Source organism: Meleagris gallopavo, chromosome 1 (genome assembly GCF_000146605.3).
Source record: "Meleagris gallopavo isolate NT-WF06-2002-E0010 breed Aviagen turkey brand Nicholas breeding stock chromosome 1, Turkey_5.1, whole genome shotgun sequence".
Lineage (NCBI taxonomy): Eukaryota > Metazoa > Chordata > Aves > Galliformes > Phasianidae > Meleagris > Meleagris gallopavo.
Genome location: NC_015011.2, coordinates 75880256 through 75900278, shown reverse-complemented (window position 1 = coordinate 75900278; position 20023 = coordinate 75880256). Strand labels below are relative to the sequence as shown.

At 42.5% G+C, this 20023-nt stretch overlaps 2 protein-coding genes across 3 annotated transcripts in view; one reads left to right on the top strand and one right to left on the bottom strand.

Annotated features, from left to right (window-relative positions):
* Positions 1-4757: 4757 nt before the first annotated feature.
* On the bottom strand, positions 4758-20010 carry FBXO40 (F-box protein 40). 2 transcript variants are annotated; one of them, XM_003202636.4, is made up of 4 exons: positions 19514-20010; positions 16789-16875; positions 8775-10664; positions 4758-5970 (listed from the first exon to the last, which is right to left on the bottom strand). In XM_003202636.4, the coding sequence occupies exons 1-4, from the start codon at positions 19592-19594 to the stop codon at positions 5773-5775; spliced, it is 2256 nt and encodes a 751-aa protein (XP_003202684.2). In that variant the 5' UTR covers positions 19595-20010; the 3' UTR covers positions 4758-5772. The 2 variants fall into 2 exon arrangements, with proteins under 2 accessions (XP_003202684.2, XP_010716401.1); XM_010718099.3 differs by having other exon boundaries at positions 19660-20009.
* Positions 19749-20023, top strand: part of LOC100546936 (vesicle-associated membrane protein 1) — a 13766-nt gene continuing 13491 nt past the window's right edge. The window contains 1 exon segment of the mRNA XM_031554600.1: positions 19749-19900. Coding sequence (XP_031410460.1) covers positions 19749-19900 — 152 coding nt within the window.

The following is a 20023-nucleotide window of genomic DNA, read 5'->3' as shown; positions in this document are numbered from 1 at the left end:
ACTTCCAGAGATGCAGGTTTTGCTGGGCCTCTTCCTAAGTGTCAGTGCCATGCCAGCCTTAACACTGTTCTTCTGCATGCAGCCCCTTCTCTCCCAGCTCATTGAGCACCCAGTGAGGGCTGTCACTTCTCTACAAGCCTGCTTTTCATAAGATTCCAGCTCTGTGAGAGGCTGGGATGTGAAACTTGGGTTGTTCCTTTTTCCCTGTGGATCCTCCTTTAGCTGCCATGGAGTGCGCAGGAGCTGCCTTATTTGCCAGCTGCCAAGTCCACCCCAGCTGCCTGAAAGAAAAAAAACACGGGAAAAAACAGCCTGTGCACAGCATTAGTGAGAGAACGGGTGAGCTTTGGTGGCATTTTCAGGATTGCCTTTTTTCACGTCCTTTGCTGAGAGAAAATGGCAGGCACTGGGGAAAGTCTCTGATAATCATGATGGGGCTTAAGCCTATAAATCTTGATACGACAGATGACAAATTCCTTCATAAAACAGTCACTGTGCCTGTGTGAATAAAAGCAAAGTCATAGAAAAGATTGTTCATGAAAAATACATTTGGAGCATGTGATCATAATTTGCTTACATATCAATTAAGCAGGAAGCTAAAAAAAAAAAAAATAGGCCTGCTGAGTACTTGAAAATTTTGGAAACAAACAAACAAAAAATCAAGGAAATAAGAAAAGTCTTTAATATGGACTGTAATGGTGAAGAAACCGAATGTGAAAGAAGCCCATCTTCTGAGAGATGCTCAGTGGTTATGGGAATTGCACCACAGAGCAAGAGCAAAAATCCCTCTGCAGCTACCTCAATCAACAGCTATGAGGCTACTGAATACATGTGACAGGTAAGGAAATTGATTGCCAAACAAAACACTTCTTCAGATGTTTGTAGTCATAATATGATATTAATGTGGAAAATGAATTTTTAGAAAATGAAGTTTTTCATGTAAATAAATACCTGAATCAAAAAGGAGAAGGTGACTATGCAAAGAAGATGGGGTCAAGAATAAAGCTGTTGCTGATACATAGCCATAATTTTAAACCAAGAAAATTATACTGAATAAAGGAGCAAATGAAAAGAGAGTACTGAATATGAGAATACAGGAACTACCATGTCTGATCTAAAAGGAAAACTTCCTAAATTTTGAAATAAAGTTAATGTGATGTAACTATGAAAACAAGATAGGATGTGGATTTTGATGCTTTTTTTAACCGTAATAAATTTTATTTTTAAGAAAGCAACAAGGAATTACACAGCTCTGCAAAATAACAAACACTGTTCCAATAAACTTCATCTTATCTGTGCTTACTCAGTTTTAAGAATTGGGGGCCTGACAAGTAACTTCTTACCCCAGTCTGGACTGATGTGTCAGTAGGTGATTTGCCCTTTCACCTCTGAAGAAATACCATGTACCCCATGTTAATGTATAACACTAATAGGGAATTCAAATCCACATCTCCAAGGAAGCATTTATCCAGAAAATCTGTTGTGACAGCAAAAGATGAGTGCTTAGAAATGTCAAAAGTGGTGACTCTGTGGTTTAACAGTGGCCTCTCAGCTTGCATTTCATCAGTATACTGGCTGAATTTGGAAGAATTCCAAAGGAGAATTTGTGCCACAGAGTGAGGTTCACTGTAAAAATTACATTTCAGAACAGAGTTTGCAGCTCATTTGGGTTCACCAGGTTCATCCAAATATCTTATCAAATGATATAAAATAAACTTTCCATTCCCATAATATTCTTAGAGGTTTCTGCTGCCCTTACTGTCACCCCAAGCCTCTTAAATTTAGATGTTTCCTTCTTACACATTTGCAGTCCCATCAATTCTTACACACCACTCTTCTATCTGCGCCATTTTACCTTTCTCCATTTGCTCCTCTCCATAAAACCTATGGGTTCAGGCAGCTCTCCTCTATCCAAACCACATACTTTTCCTCTTTCGAGCTTTCCTGTTCTCTGGCTCTGAGTCTTTTGCCCTGCTCTCACCTCACTGATTTCCCCAGTCCCATTTTTTCAGTTCCAATTCTTCCAACAAGAGGAAATACTACAAAATCTGTCAGCCTTATTTATCTGGACTTTCTATAGGTCAGGTTAAAAGCCTATATAAGGAGCCTAAGTACTTGTTCTTTGCTGGTGTGGCATCAGCTTGAGCACTGCATGCAAGTTTGGATGCTGCAATGTAAGAAGGACATAAAACACTGAGAGAGCATCTAAAGGACAGCTGTGAAGATGAGGAATGGTCTGGAGGGGAAGACATATGAGGAATGGCTAAGGGCCCATGATTTGTTCAGTTCAGAGCAGAAGAGCTGAGGAGAGGCCTGATGGTGGCTGCAGCTCCTCACAGGGAGCGGAGGGGCAGCGCTGAGCTCTGCTCTCTGGTGACAGCGACAGGGCCCGAGGGAACGGCATGGAGCTGCGTCAGGGGAGGGTCAGGTTCGGGGTCGGGGAAAGGTTCTGCACCAGAGGGCGTGGGCATGGCACAGGCTGCCCAGGGCAGTGGGCGTGGCACCAAACTGATGGAACTCGAGAAGCGTTTTGACATCTCTCTCAAACATAGGGTGTGAATTTTGGGTGATGTTGTATGGGGTCAGGAGTTGGACTCAGTGATCCTTATGGGTCCTTTCCAACCGGGGGTATTCTATGGTTCGGTGATTTGCTGAATCCAAAAGATAGCTTCTCTTTTTACACTAAGTCAGCATTATGCTCATGCCACGCTTGGGTAAATTCTGTTCCTTGCAGCTCCTGAAGCTTCTGCTGACTGTGCTAATGAGTGGGGCCATGAACACTGAGCTAGCCTGGCATGCCTCCTCTGATTATGCAGGATACATCTGATACTAGCATACAGCTCTCCTCTAGTGTTAAATGAGTGGTAAGCTGGCATTTATTCTATGATTTGCTAGGTGGATATGCACTGCTCTGCCTCTACTTCCCTGTACTGTCTTCCTTCTCACAGACCCAGATTAACCAGGCTAACCTGGAGATCACTGTCGATTTCAGCTTCCACTGTATGTGCTGAAGGTCAGGCTGCAAATGAACCTTACTGACTCAAGGAAATTTACAGTTTACAAAAGTAGACAGGGATGAACTCTTTCTCTTTGAATTCACACCTTATTTCTGTGCAGTGTATCTTTTAATAGTACTAGAAGGAAAATGATCCAAATGCACTCTCCTAGAAGTTGTACCCATATATGTCTGGCTGATCCCAAGAGGCACAAGTTGCAGCATAATCTCTATCTCTAACCCACACTGCTAGCCACCATGTTTGCTAAGATTACACCCTCTCTGTACCTTACGTTGGCACCTCCTGTGGGGAAAGGAGCAAAGCCAGTGAGAGAATCAGACTAATACCATAGAATGACTTAGGTTGGAGGGGGCCTTAAAAATCATCTAGTTCCAACCCTCCTGCCATGGGCAGTGTTGCCACCCACTGGACCAGACAACCAAGGATCCCATCCATTCCAGCCTTACACATCTCCAGAGATGGAGTATCCACAGCTTCTCTGGGCAAACTGTTTCAGTGTTTCACCACCATCTAAATAAAGGCTCATCAGTCTGGAACTGAAATCATGGGGTCTCCAGGAAAAGAGAGATACAAAAACAAAGCCTTCTGGCATCTACAGAAGTAGTCCAGAACCAGAATAACAGCAAGGCTAAAGGTAGTGAGCCCAATTTGTAACTAACATAAACCATGATTTCAGTGCAGCTACATCAGCTTACAGCAGTTAAGTTGCTTATCAGATGGTTCTTAGATTGGACTAATTTTTCATGGTCTCTTGTACAAGCTTTGAACATTGACTTACTCTGAGTTGCTATCATTTAATATTTTTTTTTTCTTTCAAGATTGTCCACAGTTTTGAGTGCGCCCATTTTTAAACACCAAGCAGAGATGTTGGCCTCTAATTTTGGCCTCAAATCTACAGTTAGATGCTCAGCGTCTTTCAAAATGGGGGTACATGATATGTGGAAGAGGGAATCCTCATGGAAAAGCCAGCCTAGAAAGCCTGACTGCATGTTCTCACCTCTATCAACTTCCCTGCAAAAAGCAGAACAATAATACTGGGTGACCTGTTTTAGAAGTTTTGATGAAAGAATGAGTTTCATGTATGTTTGAGAACAGGTGAGCTTTTGTAAGCAGCTTTAAAGTACAAGCCATGTAATTTTTTTGCAATGTAATTAAGGTACAAGGCAAAAGAACAGAGCACCTGGCTTTAGCTGCAGGTTGCAGGTGTTCATTTGCTTCAGTTTCTGCTGCATAAAATTGGGGTGCTACTTGCCCTGTTTTCTACAGGACATCTGTACAGACAAGTTTATTTTCATGTGTGGAGTCTTCCAATAAAAGAGCTCTAGAGAAAGAAATGAGAACTACAAATAAAAAATAAGAATCTGTCACTGCTACTATTCCTACTCTTGATGTTGACACCTACTCACTGTCCCCACAGCTCAGACAATGTTCTCCCGAGGGCGTGTCTGGAGAAGAGAACATCCCCATATGCTAACATCTCAAGGGGACAATTTAAGCTGCAAGTACACAGGAGGATGAGTTGCTCAGAACCCTTTCAGTTACCTTACTGCTCATGCCTTCAGTACTCAGCATTCAGCTCAGGTTCATCTGCAATGGCAAATGACTGCCTCCATCAGTAGGAGAGGGCTCCATGCAGTGCCAGCCACATCTCATATCTACACCAAAACCAGGAATTGCAAGTGCAGCAAGTTTTCACACATTTTCACCTCACCAGCTTCATCATTTGCCTCAACAAGCATATTTTGTTTTTAAACTAGTGCATTTATTTAAAAATAGACCAAATTCTAATCACTTTTCTACTCTACAAAATAAAAGAAAAAATATGCTTCAGCCCACTTAACTGAATCAAACATTATCCATACAAGTGCTGAATGGTTTCTTAAAGGTCTTTTACAGAAAAAAAAATCTTTATTTGACAAATTGTTTACAATTGCTTACAATTACAATTAGCAATGTACAATTGCAAAACTGAGTAGGTAAGGCATTCTAAAAGCATTTTCAAATATTTTTGATGGCTTTATTGGTTTTGAAATGAAAAAGAAAAAAATTAATTAAAAAAAACAAACAAACAGAAAAACTCAGCTGAGCCCCTGAAACTGTTTGTTACCTGGTTATTTCCAACATAGTGTAAATTGGTTTGGTTTTGATGATCCCATGACCTAAGCTTTAAGCTTACACTCAAAAGTTGACCTAAATAAGCCCAAATCAAGGTCCTAAGGGATGGTTTCTGTTTGTGTGGTGCTGTCCTGAGTCTTCACTGGAGTTTTTATTTGATCATTTAATTTTGGGGATGCCTTTTCTTTTGCCTGAAAAGATTAGCAATCCCTAGATCTGCTATGTTTGAGGGTATCCATCTGTTCTCCCTGAGCTCAGCTTTCTGGCCACAAGTGAGGTGTTTCAGATCTAGTCAAGCTATGTGCATCGACCACTCTTGCTTCTTTTGGGGCCATGGAGCCTATAGTCAAAGATGCTATGTTCCAACAATATCCTTACTGCTTTCTGCAGGGTGCTCTATTAGGCAGGGAAATAAACAGAAAGCACATGCCATCAGTTTCCCAGAACACTTTGGATGAAGATTTAACAATTAAAATAATGCAGGAAAAAAAGAAAAAGAAAAAAAAAAAGAATGTTCAAAATCTGGGAAGAAGCCAGCTTTGTCTTCCAAAAGACAGCTGGAAGCAACAATCTTTATAACCAAATTCCCAACTCTTTTTAAAGACCGTGAAGGGAGTATGGTGGAGGGGAAGCCAGCTATTCAGACTCTGTGCTTGAAGGTGGAAACCAAAGTCTTTTGAACTTGCTGTGGAGTCTCACACATGCCAGTCAGCAGCACGGGGTCTGTCTTGCGCTCCACTTTGTAGAAAGGGCATTTCTTCAGGTGCTCTGACATGCAGACCACATCGCTGAGCTGCCACCGGTCCACTCTGGAGAAGAGGCTGCTGAACTGCCACATCTGGGCCAAGGAAGGGATTGGGGAGAGGAATTGGGGAGGGAAAGCCAAAGTGTTAGTGAAAATAGGTTTTTAAAAACATATATGCCTGTAGAGCGTTATGGACAGGTTAGCAAAAATCTGGTTACACAGGGCTGCATAACAAGTGTAAGTGTACTCTGAATTGTTACCTACCTCATGCCTGCTGGTTTTGCTTTTTTAGTCATCATCTGTCAGTTTTAATGGTAAAGTAGAGTTTATGGTGCCAACCTAGAACTAGGCACAAAGAATTCTAGGACGTATGACCATCTTATGTGCAGAAAACTACATCACATGTGTGGTGGGATCCAAGATCTTACTGGTGCATGCATCCAAGATAATTATAAGGCAGAATGTCTACAGGATGTCGGTGTGATAGTATCTCAAAGAAACCTGACTTCCAAGCCTTGCAAAGCCTTTATCAGCAACTTCAAAGTAAGGAATGTAATAACATTGCCATTTACTATCCCCACCCCAGAAAAAGGCTGGGAAATCTAAGGTTAAGGTTATTTCTAAAGGAGATACCAGCTTGTAAAATACAGAAATGGGCAGTTAAAATATTTTGACTCTATTTATAGTGATACCTTGTCGTTCAGTGATATACAACCATGTAGTGGTAAGACTGTGAAGATGTCCTTTTGCTGTATACCATTAAGAAGAATAATTTTAAAAGTCATAGTAGGCTTCAGCTCCTTAAAAATGTTTCTTCCCGTGGAAGGATGGTACATGGCTGTGTTGCACTAAAAATTACCTGAGCCTGGCATAGTCCCAGCTGGCATACAAAATAGACAAAAAATTCAAGCAAGAGTACATGAACTGGAATCAAGATTCCTCTGTGGTCAGTGCATAGGTGGAAGTTTTTCCTTCTACTGCAGGATGCCACATCCTCCAGTAAATGATGTCAGTGCCCACCTCCTGTTCAGATTTAGCTAATTCAGCTTGAAGCCACTGTACCTTATTACACAAATTTCAAATTCACCACACTTAATATTTTCTCTTAATAAAGAGAAATACTTGCCATAAGTGTCTATTTAATATTATTGGTAGGTGGAGATCTTTAGGGGTCTGCTTAAAAGCTAGGTCCTCAGATTAATTTTCTAAGTATTCTTTGGATCTCTGTATTATTTCTTCCTAGACTTTTGTCTGCTTGATCAAGCAAAAGTCTGATGCTATTCTTTCAAGCAGCTTTACATTAGAGTAGCTACAAGACTATCAGCTAGAAAAAAAAAGACTTACAATGAACTATGTTTACACATTTCATTCTGACTACTCAGTTGGCCAGTAAGAAAGGTATTTTTCCACTCCACAGATAGTAGGAGGCAGCATTACAGAAAAAGGCTTCGGATCCCCATGCTGCTCTCCTAGGTGTTCACATCTCAAAAAGTCAAATGTTCATGGTGATCTTGTGAACTACAGACATTGAAAAATGATATAATCTAGCTTGATTTGTGCAAAGCACTTGATGCTGTCCTGCATAACCTTCCTGTCTCTAAATTGGAGAGACATGGATCAGATGTGTGGACCTGGTGGATAAGGAATTGGCTGGATGGTCCCACTCAAAATGTCAATGGCTTGATGTCTAATTGGAGGCTAGTGACGAATGGTGTTCCTCAGGGATCTATATTGGGATTGATATTATTTATCATCTTTTTCAGTGACATAGTCAATACAATTGAGTGCATCCTCAGCAAGTTTGCAGATAACACCAAGCTCAATGGTGCAGTTGACACACTGAAGGGCAGGGATGCCATCTAGAGGGACTTAGACAGTGAGAGGCGGAGCCATGCAAACCTCACAACCTTCCACAAGGCCAAGAACAAGGTCCTGTGCCTGGGTTGGACAATCTGAAGCACAGGCTTGGCAACTGATGCATAGGGAGCAGCGATGCAGAGAAGGATTTGGAGGTGTTGGTGGATGAAAAGCCTAGTATGAGCTGGGCTTGCAACCCAGAAAACCAAAAGTATCTTGTCTGCTCTCATGAGGTCCCACCTGCAGTATTGCATCTAGCTCTGGGGCCTTCAGCACAAGAAGAATAAACCTATTGGAGTGAGTCCAGAGGATACCAGAAGGATGACCAGAGGACTGGACCACTTCACCTACATAAGGCTGAGAGAACTGGGAGTGTGCAGCCTGCAGAAGGCTCCGGGGAGACCTCTTGTGGCCTTCCAGTATTTAAAGAGGGCCTACAGGAAAGCTGCGGAGAGACAGTGTATCAGGGAGTGTAGTGATATGACAAGGGGTAATAGTTTTAAACTAAAAGAGGGTCAACTTAGATTAGACATTGAGAGGAAATTATCTACTATGATTCTGTGATTCCAAAACCCTATGGAGTTGATGTGAATGCCTGAGCTGCTTTCTGTCGCAGCCTTTTCTTTACTCTTTCAGTGTTCTGAAGATTGATTTAGGTTCAATTTACACTAGATCAGTTTGTAAAGAATAAATCAAAAGTATGAAATGCAAGTTCCTTAAAACCCCATGTGTGACCTTTAAGTATCAGGAATTCTCAGTTTCCAGTGCCTAAATATGGTGCAAATGCAAACAGGTTACCTAAGGCAAGCTTGGGTGGGGACCTGCAGCTAGTCAGTTGGTACCTATTCACACCTTTTTACCTTTGCTAGATGTGCAGAAATTTAAAGCTTGCCTCACTCCCCAGCACACTACGTTTCACTTTCACAGCCTCATGAACCTTCCCCATATCAGCATGTTTATATGCAGAATTGGCTGTTACGCTTGTGTCCTATCTGGTGAGGACCCACGGTGATCTTTTCCCCATTGCTGCAATCACTTGCCTTTCTGCGAGCTTTCCATGAAGTACCACCATGGGAATATCTTTTTTTCTCCCAGACCAGCAGGACCATACCCCTCTCCTGAAGAAGAGTGGCACAAATGTCTCTCATTAGCACCGACACTTTTGATAGCTGAGATAAACTGAAGCTGTCCAGGAACCCTGCAATGTACTTGAGCACTTCCAGTGGGAGGCTGCTCAGCAAGTCCTTGGTTCTCCCTCGATCATCCACTTTGAAATTGCACTTCTCTGATTCAGCAAGGGTGGTATCAACCTCTGGTTTAATAGCGAATGTATTGAGAAGCTTGCTGTATATGACCTTGGCCTTATGTCCGTCAGGGTGGAAGTGATTTTGAACAAAAGTACACCCCAAGTAGGCCAGTGGACAGCGAAGCTGGAACCATCCATCCAGACATGACTGTATGTCAGCATGCACATTCTTGAAATGGGATGCAAATTCATCCCTCCTGAAGAAATGATTGCAAGTGAATGTGAAAGCTGAACTACTTTTATTATGTCTTCTGGTTACGCATTCGGTGTACAGCTCCACGTGGAGTTCTGGTTGACTGCTTTCATCCAGAATATCTGCTAGAACAGCATCAGAGGAAAAAGGCTCTAGAGGAAAGCTATATGTCTGTGTTGCAAAGTCTACAAAGAGTCCATCGATACCCCTTGCTTCAGAGATCTCATGCCCTTTCAGTTCTTTTTCCAGTGCACACAGTAGTGTAGCTGTCACTACATTTGCCTTAGGTAGTTCTTCTGGGTTTATTCCCAATTCTGAGGTATCCACTGACTTGTCTGAAGTAGGTATCTTGTGTGCCATTACATCTCCCAGTCGTGCTCTTTTGCCACAGTAACTAACCGGCACTTTGAAGGTATAGACAGTCTTTACTTCTTGAGCTTCCAAGTTCCCATACACAAAATCTTTTTCTTTGGGTGTGCAAGCAGCCATTTGGCCAAAGCGAATGAGCATTCCCCCATGATGCACTAGATACATGTTGTAATCAGCTACACCAACTTCTTTCTTCAGTCTCTCCAGGACCCCTTCTTGCCAAGGAGCCAGCCCTGTCATTTCTTTACTTGCTGCTTGTTCAGGCTTTTGGTCTTTTGCCTCTTGTGCGTTACAAGGTACTTCCTTTGCCTTTTCTGCAGAAATGGCAGTACAAGAGCTGGACGCTTTTTGCTTGGAAGCCTCTTCTGTCTTTTTTCCTGAGCTGGGTGCTGAGCCTGTTACCTGGCAAGCCAAGAGCTCTTTGCTGAAAATGTTCTCCCAGGTTTTGTAGCTCCCCAGGTCCATTCCTTCCTTGTCCTTTGCCAAATTTTCACGCTCACACTGGCTGAGCTCAGGGAACTGGTCATTGCCTTCCTGGGAACCTAATCCTCCCACAGCACCTTCCATCCCATCCATGGCTTCTTCCATTAGCTCTCTCACCTCTTCCTTTTTCCTCCATTCTGGAAACAAGTCAGCTACTTTCAAATTCCTGAAAAGTATCTTCTGATCTCTGAGTGCCAATGCTGTGTCCAGACACTCTTCACTTAAGCTCTCCTTCATAATATTCTTGTGGAGGGTTGTGTCTGAATCCACATTTGGCCAGCGATTCCACTCCATTGAGCAGCAGACAACGCTGGCTGGACATATCTGAAGGTGCTTTGCCAGCTTAAAGCGGGCCATGGAGAAAGGACATCCATAGTGTGCGTTGAGGCAGGGGACATGCTCCAAGGGGCAGAGCAGTTGGTGCTCCTCTTGCTTGCACATGTGGAAGGTGGCACCACAGTGAAGATGGCAGCTGATCACCATGCAGGAGACAGAGGTCTCAATGGGTGCGCGGCAGTGCCGACTGAAACACCTCTCACAGTGCCTGTGCTGCCCGGGGGGAGCTTTTGGAACCCTGTGCTGTGTGTAGAAAAGGCAACAATAGCAGAGTTAATGCCTGAAGAGACAGGAAGGGAAACAGACCACCAGTGCCCATGCCCATGCCCAGTTTCGACAAGTCAGACGCTCGCATACACTTCTGGCATGAATTAGACTATGAGCCCCATACAATTACATGTCAGCATTGATCCTCACCATACATCACGGCCTGCTAGCAGCAGGAATATAGGAAAGATCTCATCACTCTTTGCTCTTAGCCCAACAGAGGCAACCAAATTTTGAGTGTGAGCTGTTTTTTGTCATGGTATTTACACTGATTCTGTACATTCTATATTGCTGAAATCAAGACTTCCACAGGCACAGAGGGAGATCCTCCCCCTTTCTTCAATACTGTTTGAGTGGGAAAGATGACAGTTATTTTCCTCTCCAGAAAAACCAGCTGTTCTTTTGGCCTATATATCTTATCACCCTTGCTTTGTCCCACTAAGGACATGAATGATTACAAATGATCCGGTCACAACTGCTCTATATTTTTTGGTTCATCCTACATACTTAAAAGTCACTGTCAAACATTGTCCAAAACAGACTAGATAGTCTTGAGGTGATCATATTTTAGATTCATTTTTTGAAAATGTTAGTGATACTCCAAGTGGTCAGAACACAGGGAAAGAGTTCTCAAGCCACAGGAATGAGCATAAACAAAACCAGTCTCTGTTTCATAAATTTGGCTGTCACCAGGCAGCTCCGTTACTTTAATTTGTTGTAACTCACAGACTGGATTAAAAGAACAAGTTAAGGAAGCCAAAACAAATATCTCAGAAATTACAACCAGCTTTATCATAAAAACAGTTTTTTTAAGAAAGAATTCATTTCGGTTCTCACATTCCCATATTAATGTGGGATATTAATATTTAAAAATATCTATGTGTTTTTTCCTCTCCTCTTCTTAAAAAATTTTAATACAAAAAAAGACATACAATTTTCCTGAGACCAAAGGAATATGATGTATGATGACCCTTATGTAAAAAGTTATTACTACTAGTCTACTACTGGCTTTTTGTCAAAATGAACCACTCATCTGCTTTGGTATCATTACTGTGTTTTTCGCTCTTTCCCAGTAAGTCTGTTAAAATAGTTTAATTTGATGAAAATAATATAAGGCCTGTTTCCAAAAGTTCTAAGTGCTCTTTGCTTCTAACATCACTACCTTTGCAATAATTCCAGGCAATAGCTATTACTCCTTACTAAAAATGGGAAAACAAGTGGAATGTGACAGCAAGTAGACAGAGATGACAATTGGCATGAGGCTTGTTTTCTTTTGACATTAAAAATATAAGGACATAAGAAATGACAGTCTGGATCCATCCAGCCCAGCTGTGTTCTTCTCCAATGTCTACAATGAACTGCATTATTTTGGGAGGAATATGTGGGACCTTTGTATTCCTTTCCCTTCACAAGCTCTCAACTTCCACAGGAAGCTGCATTGGAGACCCAGAGACTGCCTAGACCTCATACCACTTGGAGTTACCTTTCTGGACACCTTGATCTGGCAGCAGCAACTTGGCTTGAGGTCTAGCTACTACAAGCAAAAAGCTCCAGACTACTGACCTTCTGCCCTTTGCTGTAAAGCTTGCATTTTAGCCTGGCTCAGTCTACTGTGCATTAATTGCTGTTAATGTTAAGATGCATTACTTGTGTTGATAGCTTCATTCTGTCCATTGCAGCTCCCAACACTGACCAAAATGTTTATAAATCCCCTTACAGAATCAACGCTATTGCCCCTCCAACCTATCCAATAAAGGAACAATTTCTCTGTGGCCCCTTCACTGAGGGACAAGCTTACACTCTGAAGTATAAAGGTCGAGTACCTGTGGCTTTGTTTGCACACACAGAAAGAGCTCAAGACAGCAGAGAAGGAAAGCATGATTTCATAGACACTCATTATAACGTTCTCTGCTTACCTTGGGAAGCACAGGGATGCTGGCCACATTGGCCCCAGCAAGATTCAGTCCCTAAATACGCGTGACTTAGAATTGCATCTGTCCTGCTTTAGATTGTTCAGGGACATCTACTTTTATGTGGCTCAGAAAAAGAAAAGATGCAGATGGATTTATTTCACATTGGCAGCATCCTTGCTACTGTCATTCTTGTAGCATTTTGCTGCAAATATAATCTCTAAAAATAGCCCCAGCTATGACTTGCATAAGGTCAGAGGAAGGCTGGGCACATTACACTGCAATGAAAACATGACTGTATGAACAATACTTTCCACTGCAAAACTAACTCTTAGAGAAAAATAATTGATGAATAGAAACACATGAGAAGCACGGGCCTTATGGCTATCCAAAACCACAAAACGCTGATTACAAAGTTTCTGGAGAGGAGCCTGCTTTCACGCTGCTGTATGCTGAAACCAACCATATCAGAATCATGTGTGGAAAAAGAAAGTATTTTGTTTGTGAAAAATGACCACATTAGAGCACTTGGACCCAGGATCAGACTTCTTAATTAGACAGATCTGCCATTGTTGGTGCAGTTTAACCCATGTCTAACTTGAACACGCTGTTTGTTCAGACAAATCATTTCTACATCTCTCTCCTAATTATCGAATCTGTGAAACTAGACAACTGAGAATGGAGCGATCATTTTTCTGATAAATAATGGGGACTGAATTATTCCTGTATTCTAACAAGCCAGTAATCCTGAGCTCTGTATTTTAACTGATGGTTCAGCTAGCTCCATCTCTTGGTTGATGATATCATTCTCAACACACAAAATACAACAGACTTTCAAAACATTTAACAGAAAGTTTACACATTTTCGCCTCAGTCAGTGATAGATAGCATCCAAAGAATGATGACACACCGATATGTTGAGTAATGAAGCATTTCTCTAAACTTCTATACTTATTATTTCCCTGCAACATGCAGTATTTTCTAAGAGCTGGGTTTAAAAAAAAAAATCAAAACAGAAATGTTTACTTAAACAATGTTTAAGGTACTGTGGTATGAAAAGATGTAAACTGTCAACCACAGTATGTCCACTTTGGTAAATCTTTATTTTTAGACTGGCATGACAGCAAATCAAATAATGCTTAAAAATACAAAACTGCCTTTTAATTGCAGATATGTTTGTGTCCGGAGCAGATCTGTTCAGTTGTAATAACCTACAGTTAATAAATCAATTAAAATTTATTTTCAGTAAATGTCCATTTAATTCAGTTGGAGTCAATGGGCCAAGACAAAACAACTCTTTCTTATTTGGTATTTGCTACACATAAGTGCCGGATAACGATATACTAAGACTATATACATCATGCTCTTCTTGAATAATTAAGGGATGTCACCCATTTCAAGGAATCAACAAAAAGGGCCACCAGAAACCCCAGACTATTAGCTTACAGACCGCGTCTGAGATCTGATTAAAAATTAACACAAACAAATCTTTCTAAGATTTACAATATGATATGCAGATCTTAAAAATCTCAGGGAAGTTTGTGTCCAAACGCTGGAGCCAAGAATGTCAAAGTTATATATAATATTAAAACAAAAAATATTTTACAGCCATGTGAAATATGCAGGGCAGAAAGCAGATATTCATTCCCTGTTATACATTATGCACTATTTATCTTGTTTTCCACATACTATTTAAATGTTGAGGTGAATGCAGAGTTACTAATTTCCTTATGGTGTTTTTCAATGTATTTACTATCTTAGTATCTGAGTGGTTCATAAATGATAATGGATTTGTATTTGCAGTACTAGTGATGCACCTGAGGTTAAAAGAAACTAATATTTCTATCTGACCGATGTAGAATTAGAGCATATAAAGACAAAACCACATGAAATTAAAAATAATACATTCTGCAAATAATACACAAATCAAGCCTGGAGACTCTCATCTCCTACACAAACATGCTGGCATAGGCAGAAAACCACATTTTCTAGGAAAATATCCAAGTCTCTTTAAACTAAAGATTTTCTTATCTTTTTGTACAGTGCACCTCCGTGGTCACCTCCTGAACAACCTCAGCAAGAAGTCAAGCTTGGGCCTACAGTCATTACACAGATAAATGTACTTCTATGAACTCAGAAAGAAAACACTATGTCACTGGAAATGATACCATTCTGCATTTTTACATGATTTCTGTGAATCTAACCTTTCTAGTGTCCTGTCCTTTGCTACAAAATAAAACCAAATCCAAGAATGTCACCATCACAAGTCACAGTGACCCCCAAGATGCCCCACATCTTTGCATACAGATCACTGTTATTTTCTCTGCAATGGCCATTCAACCTGATCTTACAGGTATATTGTGGTACCTGGCAGTGAACATGGCACAGCTCAGGGTAGCTGCAAAGGGAGAGCAAAAGGTGTAGATGAAATCTTCACCCGTAACAGTAATAATCTACTATCAAGCATTTGCAAGGCACAGTTTCTTCAAGGCTTAGCCCTTGAAGAAGTTCATAGGGACACTCTGATGCCAGGGCAAGACTTCTGGTGAAACTGGTATAAGACAAGAAGAGGGAAAAGTTTTTCCGTGAGACAGCTGCCTTGTTAGGTAGGCCTAAAGATGGAAGGACAGGACTGTAGCAATCAGGGAGCTATTCCCTGTATTTTTCAGCTGGGGACCAGCTAGCTGAAGATGCGATGTCCCATGACAATAAACGCTGGATTGAAGTTGCTGAATTGGTTGGAATTGCTTTATATCGAAAAGAATACATTTAAAATGACAGGGACACGGTATGTCCATAGGCAGGGCATCTGTTGTGCAGAGACTTCAGTGCACTGCTTTTCATTCAGATCATGTGTGCTGCTCAGGTTCCCACAACAGTCCATCAGTCTCTCTTCAGCTTCTGAGAATCTGATGTGCAGAACCTAAAGAGAAGCTGTTGCATCACCAGGCCTCCCCTCTCCTGGTAAATCACAGTGGAGAGAGGCACAGACATTTGCATGTGCCATTTCCACACAGCTAAATGCAACAGTGCTGCTGCAAGAGGAGCAGGGGAGGGCTCAGAGCACCGAGGCACTGTTGATGGAAGCCCCACACAGCACTCACCTGTAGGAGTGCCAGGTCAGCAGTATTTCTCACTCTTCCCTACCTGCAACAACGCAGTCGCAACTCATCTGAGATAGACACACACAAAAATTCTTTGTACTGACGTGGCCACACAGACCTGGGGCAGAGCAGGAGCTGGAAAGCAAAATGTGACAGGCATCTGCTCTGCAGTACAAATGAAAGTCCCTGGGCTGTCCTTGAGAGAGACACAGCTAAGTAGACTGCCATGTGCATCAGTGCATCTGTACCTGGCAAAGGGGCTTATTGAGTTCAATGATTGCTTTAAAATAACAAGTTTCAGTTTAGTTGCAGTTTGAGGGGTTAGGGGGTGAAGGTGGGGAAGAAGTATGGTCTGAACTGCTTTGTTTTGGTTTGGGCTCAGGTTGTTTTATTCCCTGACAACAATTTCATTAATATACTTTTCTGAAAAATTGTTGAGACAAGAAACAATCAAATGAATGGGTTTAAGCAAAACAAAAGAAACTCAGCCAAAGCCAGATGAGCAGTACAAAGAATTTCAGTGCTCTTGGTTAAGGTCTAAGTCTTATAAAAAGAAAAATGAGAAGATTTGTGAATAAAAATTGCTAAGCAGCCACAACTCTAAAAAGTGGGGTAGTACCTTTAAAACTTGTAAATTCCCACTCATCATCTTATTATTTATTCTGGACTAAAAGCACATGGTTTGCAGTCTGAATCTACAAACCCACTGGATTTGAAGACTTAGCATTTTTGAGTTTCTTGAAAATTGCAGAAATTGAATTTCTAATTTATCATCTGTCCTGGTACTTTAGTTCCCATTTAAAGGTCAGTGTCTTAGCTTTTTAAAATCCCATATACAGTGCTGCAAACCATGAACATATTATGGAGCACTTTTCTTTGCAGAGTAGCCTGTCACAGAAGTGTTCAGTTATCAGCTGCCTTCATTCTAGGGTGCCACTCAAGACATCTTGTGTCTGATTTTTCTACTTCATCCTAATTACTAAGATTCTTTGGAAGATATCTTGGTTTTCATAACTTAATACAGTAACCATTGCATTGCATAAGGTTTCACCAATAAAGACTGAAACTCTATTTACAAAGACTTACCTTCATCATAGAGTCCCTGTGTTTGTACCAAACACTTGCTCTCTTGGTTGTGCTCAGCAGAGTTGAAATGAGGTGGGTCAGGGCTAACTGGAAGCAAAGAAAGAGGAGAGGATGGGAGGAGACAGAGAAGCACAAGCAGAAACATCAAGTAGTTTGGGGATGTTAAAAATAAAACCTATGCATGTGACTGAGCGGCTCAGCTTTCAGAGCTCTTTCTTCCTTAACTGTATTTGTTAACACTGTCACTACTGGAGATATACTTAATGGTGAGGATGCAAGAGAGACACGACAGAGCATGTCCTCTGCCCCAGGCATTAAGAAGAAAATAACAGAGTGTTTCCCAGATCCCTGTGTCAGTTTCCTCCCACTCTCATCCTTTATGCCTCGGCCCCTCGTGGCATCCCTATCAACCCGCGGTTTCTGCTGTTCTAGCCATCACTGTGTCCCCCGCTGTCACTGTCACCTCAGTGGTGAGTGCACACAGCATCAATAGATTTGTCATCCCTAGATGGTGAGGACAGTGGAGCTGAGCCAGCATCCCTGCTTCCTTCTCTCTGGTTGCTGAAGTATTAGTGCTTCTCCCCAGAGGAACACCACCTTCTTCCTTTTGTGGTGGCAGCTCTGAGATCCTAAATTGCAACAAGTGTCTTGCTTTGCCTTATCTTTCTTTATTCCTATCTGTGAGACCCTGGTGGCTCTGAGAGTTTGAAACAGTGCAGGCAACCATGTTTTTATTTCTAGGCTGAATGAAATGTCAGTAGGTGACAACTAAAGCTTGCTTGTGCCAATTGTGATTTAGTAGCGCTAAATATGGTTAGGAGTCTGGCTCTGTGGCCTTTTTTTAGAAAGGGCTGTGTTATTGTGGTACCATTTTGTATCATCCCACTGCGCTGGGTAAAAACTTGGCCAGCAGGAATATGTGTGAATCCATAATTCACCCAATCATGACATTATCAGTGGTGTGTTTGTCCCTTGCACCTTCACCCTCTAGTTTACAGCCATTCTTCAGCCTTTACCCATGGCAACTTCTTCAATGTTGTCACTGACTTTTTCACTGTGCTTAAAAACATACTGCTTGCACACTTCACTTTTATGCAAACTGCTTCTCAAAATTCTGTATTAATGATTTAGGAATAAATTCTCCAGATGAATTAACCCAGATTACTAATATTAAGTGCTTCTGAAACAGGTATTAGAAATGATGCCACCTCTATCTTAATTTTTAGCAGTGAAGGCAGCAGGAATCAGGAACTCGTTTTTTACCTGCAGCACAATGCCATATTAGAACAGCTGCATCTGAAATTATGCTCTCAGAAAAAGAGGAGAACTTGCATATTTCTGCTGCAATTGTTACCTATGCTTATTTGATTCAAGAAATCTCAGGAACACACCAAGCAATACTACAACTAGAAATCATGCTGCAGTACAGATGCGCATAAATAGCATGTAGTACCATATGTGCATGGTAGGATGCAAGTAATGTAACATCTCTGAAAGGAATGAGCAACTTACTTATTTGGTGATGCAAATGCTATGGGAGAAAGCTGTTGCCTGCATGCTTTAATCTCTCTTATCTCAATTCCATGGGGTAGACATACTGTGCTATATAAAAGTTTTATGAAATATATCAATATGACATGTATAAGTACATATCGTTTAAATATATAAGTGCATATACATGTCATATGTATTTTGGTATACATATATATTGCTATGGGAAAATTGGACCAGATATGCTAGCTCTGAACTGAGGCTGTCACACCATGCCCCCAGCCCCTAACAGTGGCCAGGCTCAGCTTGCATTCCCAGTAGGTAGAAGCACAAGTACACACACACATCACATATATGCATATATACACGGACAGCCACACAGATAAGAGCCAGTCACAGAAGGCACTCATGTGAACATAGACTCTCAGTGGCCTCAAACAGCATGCGTCTGGCTGAGCACGATGGAAGGTCATACAGATGTATAACCCCACACACTTGGCTCCAGCCTTCCCAGCATTTGGTCCTGAACATCCAAGCTCTGGGGCTTCAGACAGCTGGCACAGACTATGCCCCAGGCACAGCCAGAGTTGGGTTGGACCCGCTGACCTACAGAGCCAACACCTCATGTCTGGTCCCTAGAGCCCACCACGTCAAGCCTCAGAGCCTCTATGTCTGGACCAAGGAGTCTGCCATCCCTCCCTAGGCAGATGGCTGACCTTGGCCCTCTGGCAGAAGCTGTCCCTTGCAGCCCCTAGAACTCCAGCCCTGCTCCCATTCACCAGCTGCTGGGAGGATTACCACTCCCACACACCCCACACTTACCTGCTCACCCTGGTGTTGCTGCACAGCTACACAAGCCCTGCTGACTGCTGGCACCTGGGCCCTAAGCATACAGCGAAAGAAGCCCTCACCCAGAGAAAAGCCCAAAGGGCTATGATTAAAGCACAAGACAGATGGCACTGAGCAGGCTATTTACAAAAACTATTATGTGCAGCCAGCTCTTTCTCTTAGCATTCCCATGCTTGTTCCCACACAGGTAACCCGAATCCCTCCCTTTCCTACCTGTGAACCCTCCCCCAAGCATCCCCATGCAAGCCCTTTGCAGTCTCAAATGACTTTGTTTCCATAGAATGATAAAATAAAACCATAGAATATCTCAAGTTGGAAGGAACCCACAAGGATCGTGGAGTCCAACCTCTGGCTCCACACAGCACTAACTAGAACTAATTCAAACCTGATATCTGAAAGCTTCAAATTCCAGCAGCTTGGGACCGTGCCCACTGCCCTGGGCAGCCTGTTCCATGGGCCAAGACATAGCAGGGTGCTGGGAGGGCACCCCTTCCTGCCGCTGCGCCTGTGCTGTCGATAAAAATCACGCACCGTAATAAATGCATCTATCTCAGCATATACCGCAGTTGACTTTTTGTGCTAGCCACGAGACCGGCACTCGCTGCACTACAGCTCCCGGCATGCCACGCGGACCACTGACATACTCCCCAACGGAGTGCTGCGCGCTCATCTGCGGCTGCGCGGGCCCGAGTCTCGCGCGTGCTCCATGCCGGGAGCGGGAGTCCCTCTCGATGAGGGCGCTGCCGCCGCGCGGTTGGGCGCGTCTCAGCAGGCCGGAAGGGCTCCCCGTCCCGCAGGGCGCAGCGGTCGAGCAGGAAGTGACGCATCTTGCCGGGCGCAGGCGCAGTGCCATCGGCCGCCAGCGCTGGACAAGCAGGGAGGCAGGGAGCGGCGC

Coding starts and splice junctions, on each gene's coding strand:
- FBXO40 (XM_003202636.4), bottom strand. CDS start 19,594: ATGTCTTGGCCCATGGAACAGGCTGCCCAGGGCAGTGGGCACGGTCCC. Junction 16,876..19,513: donor TTGAAGCTTTCAGATATCAG/GTTTGAATTAGT, acceptor CTTTGCTTCCAG/TTAGCCCTGACCCACCTCAT. Junction 10,665..16,788: donor ACAGGGACTCTATGATGAAG/GTAAGTCTTTGT, acceptor TTCTACACACAG/CACAGGGTTCCAAAAGCTCC.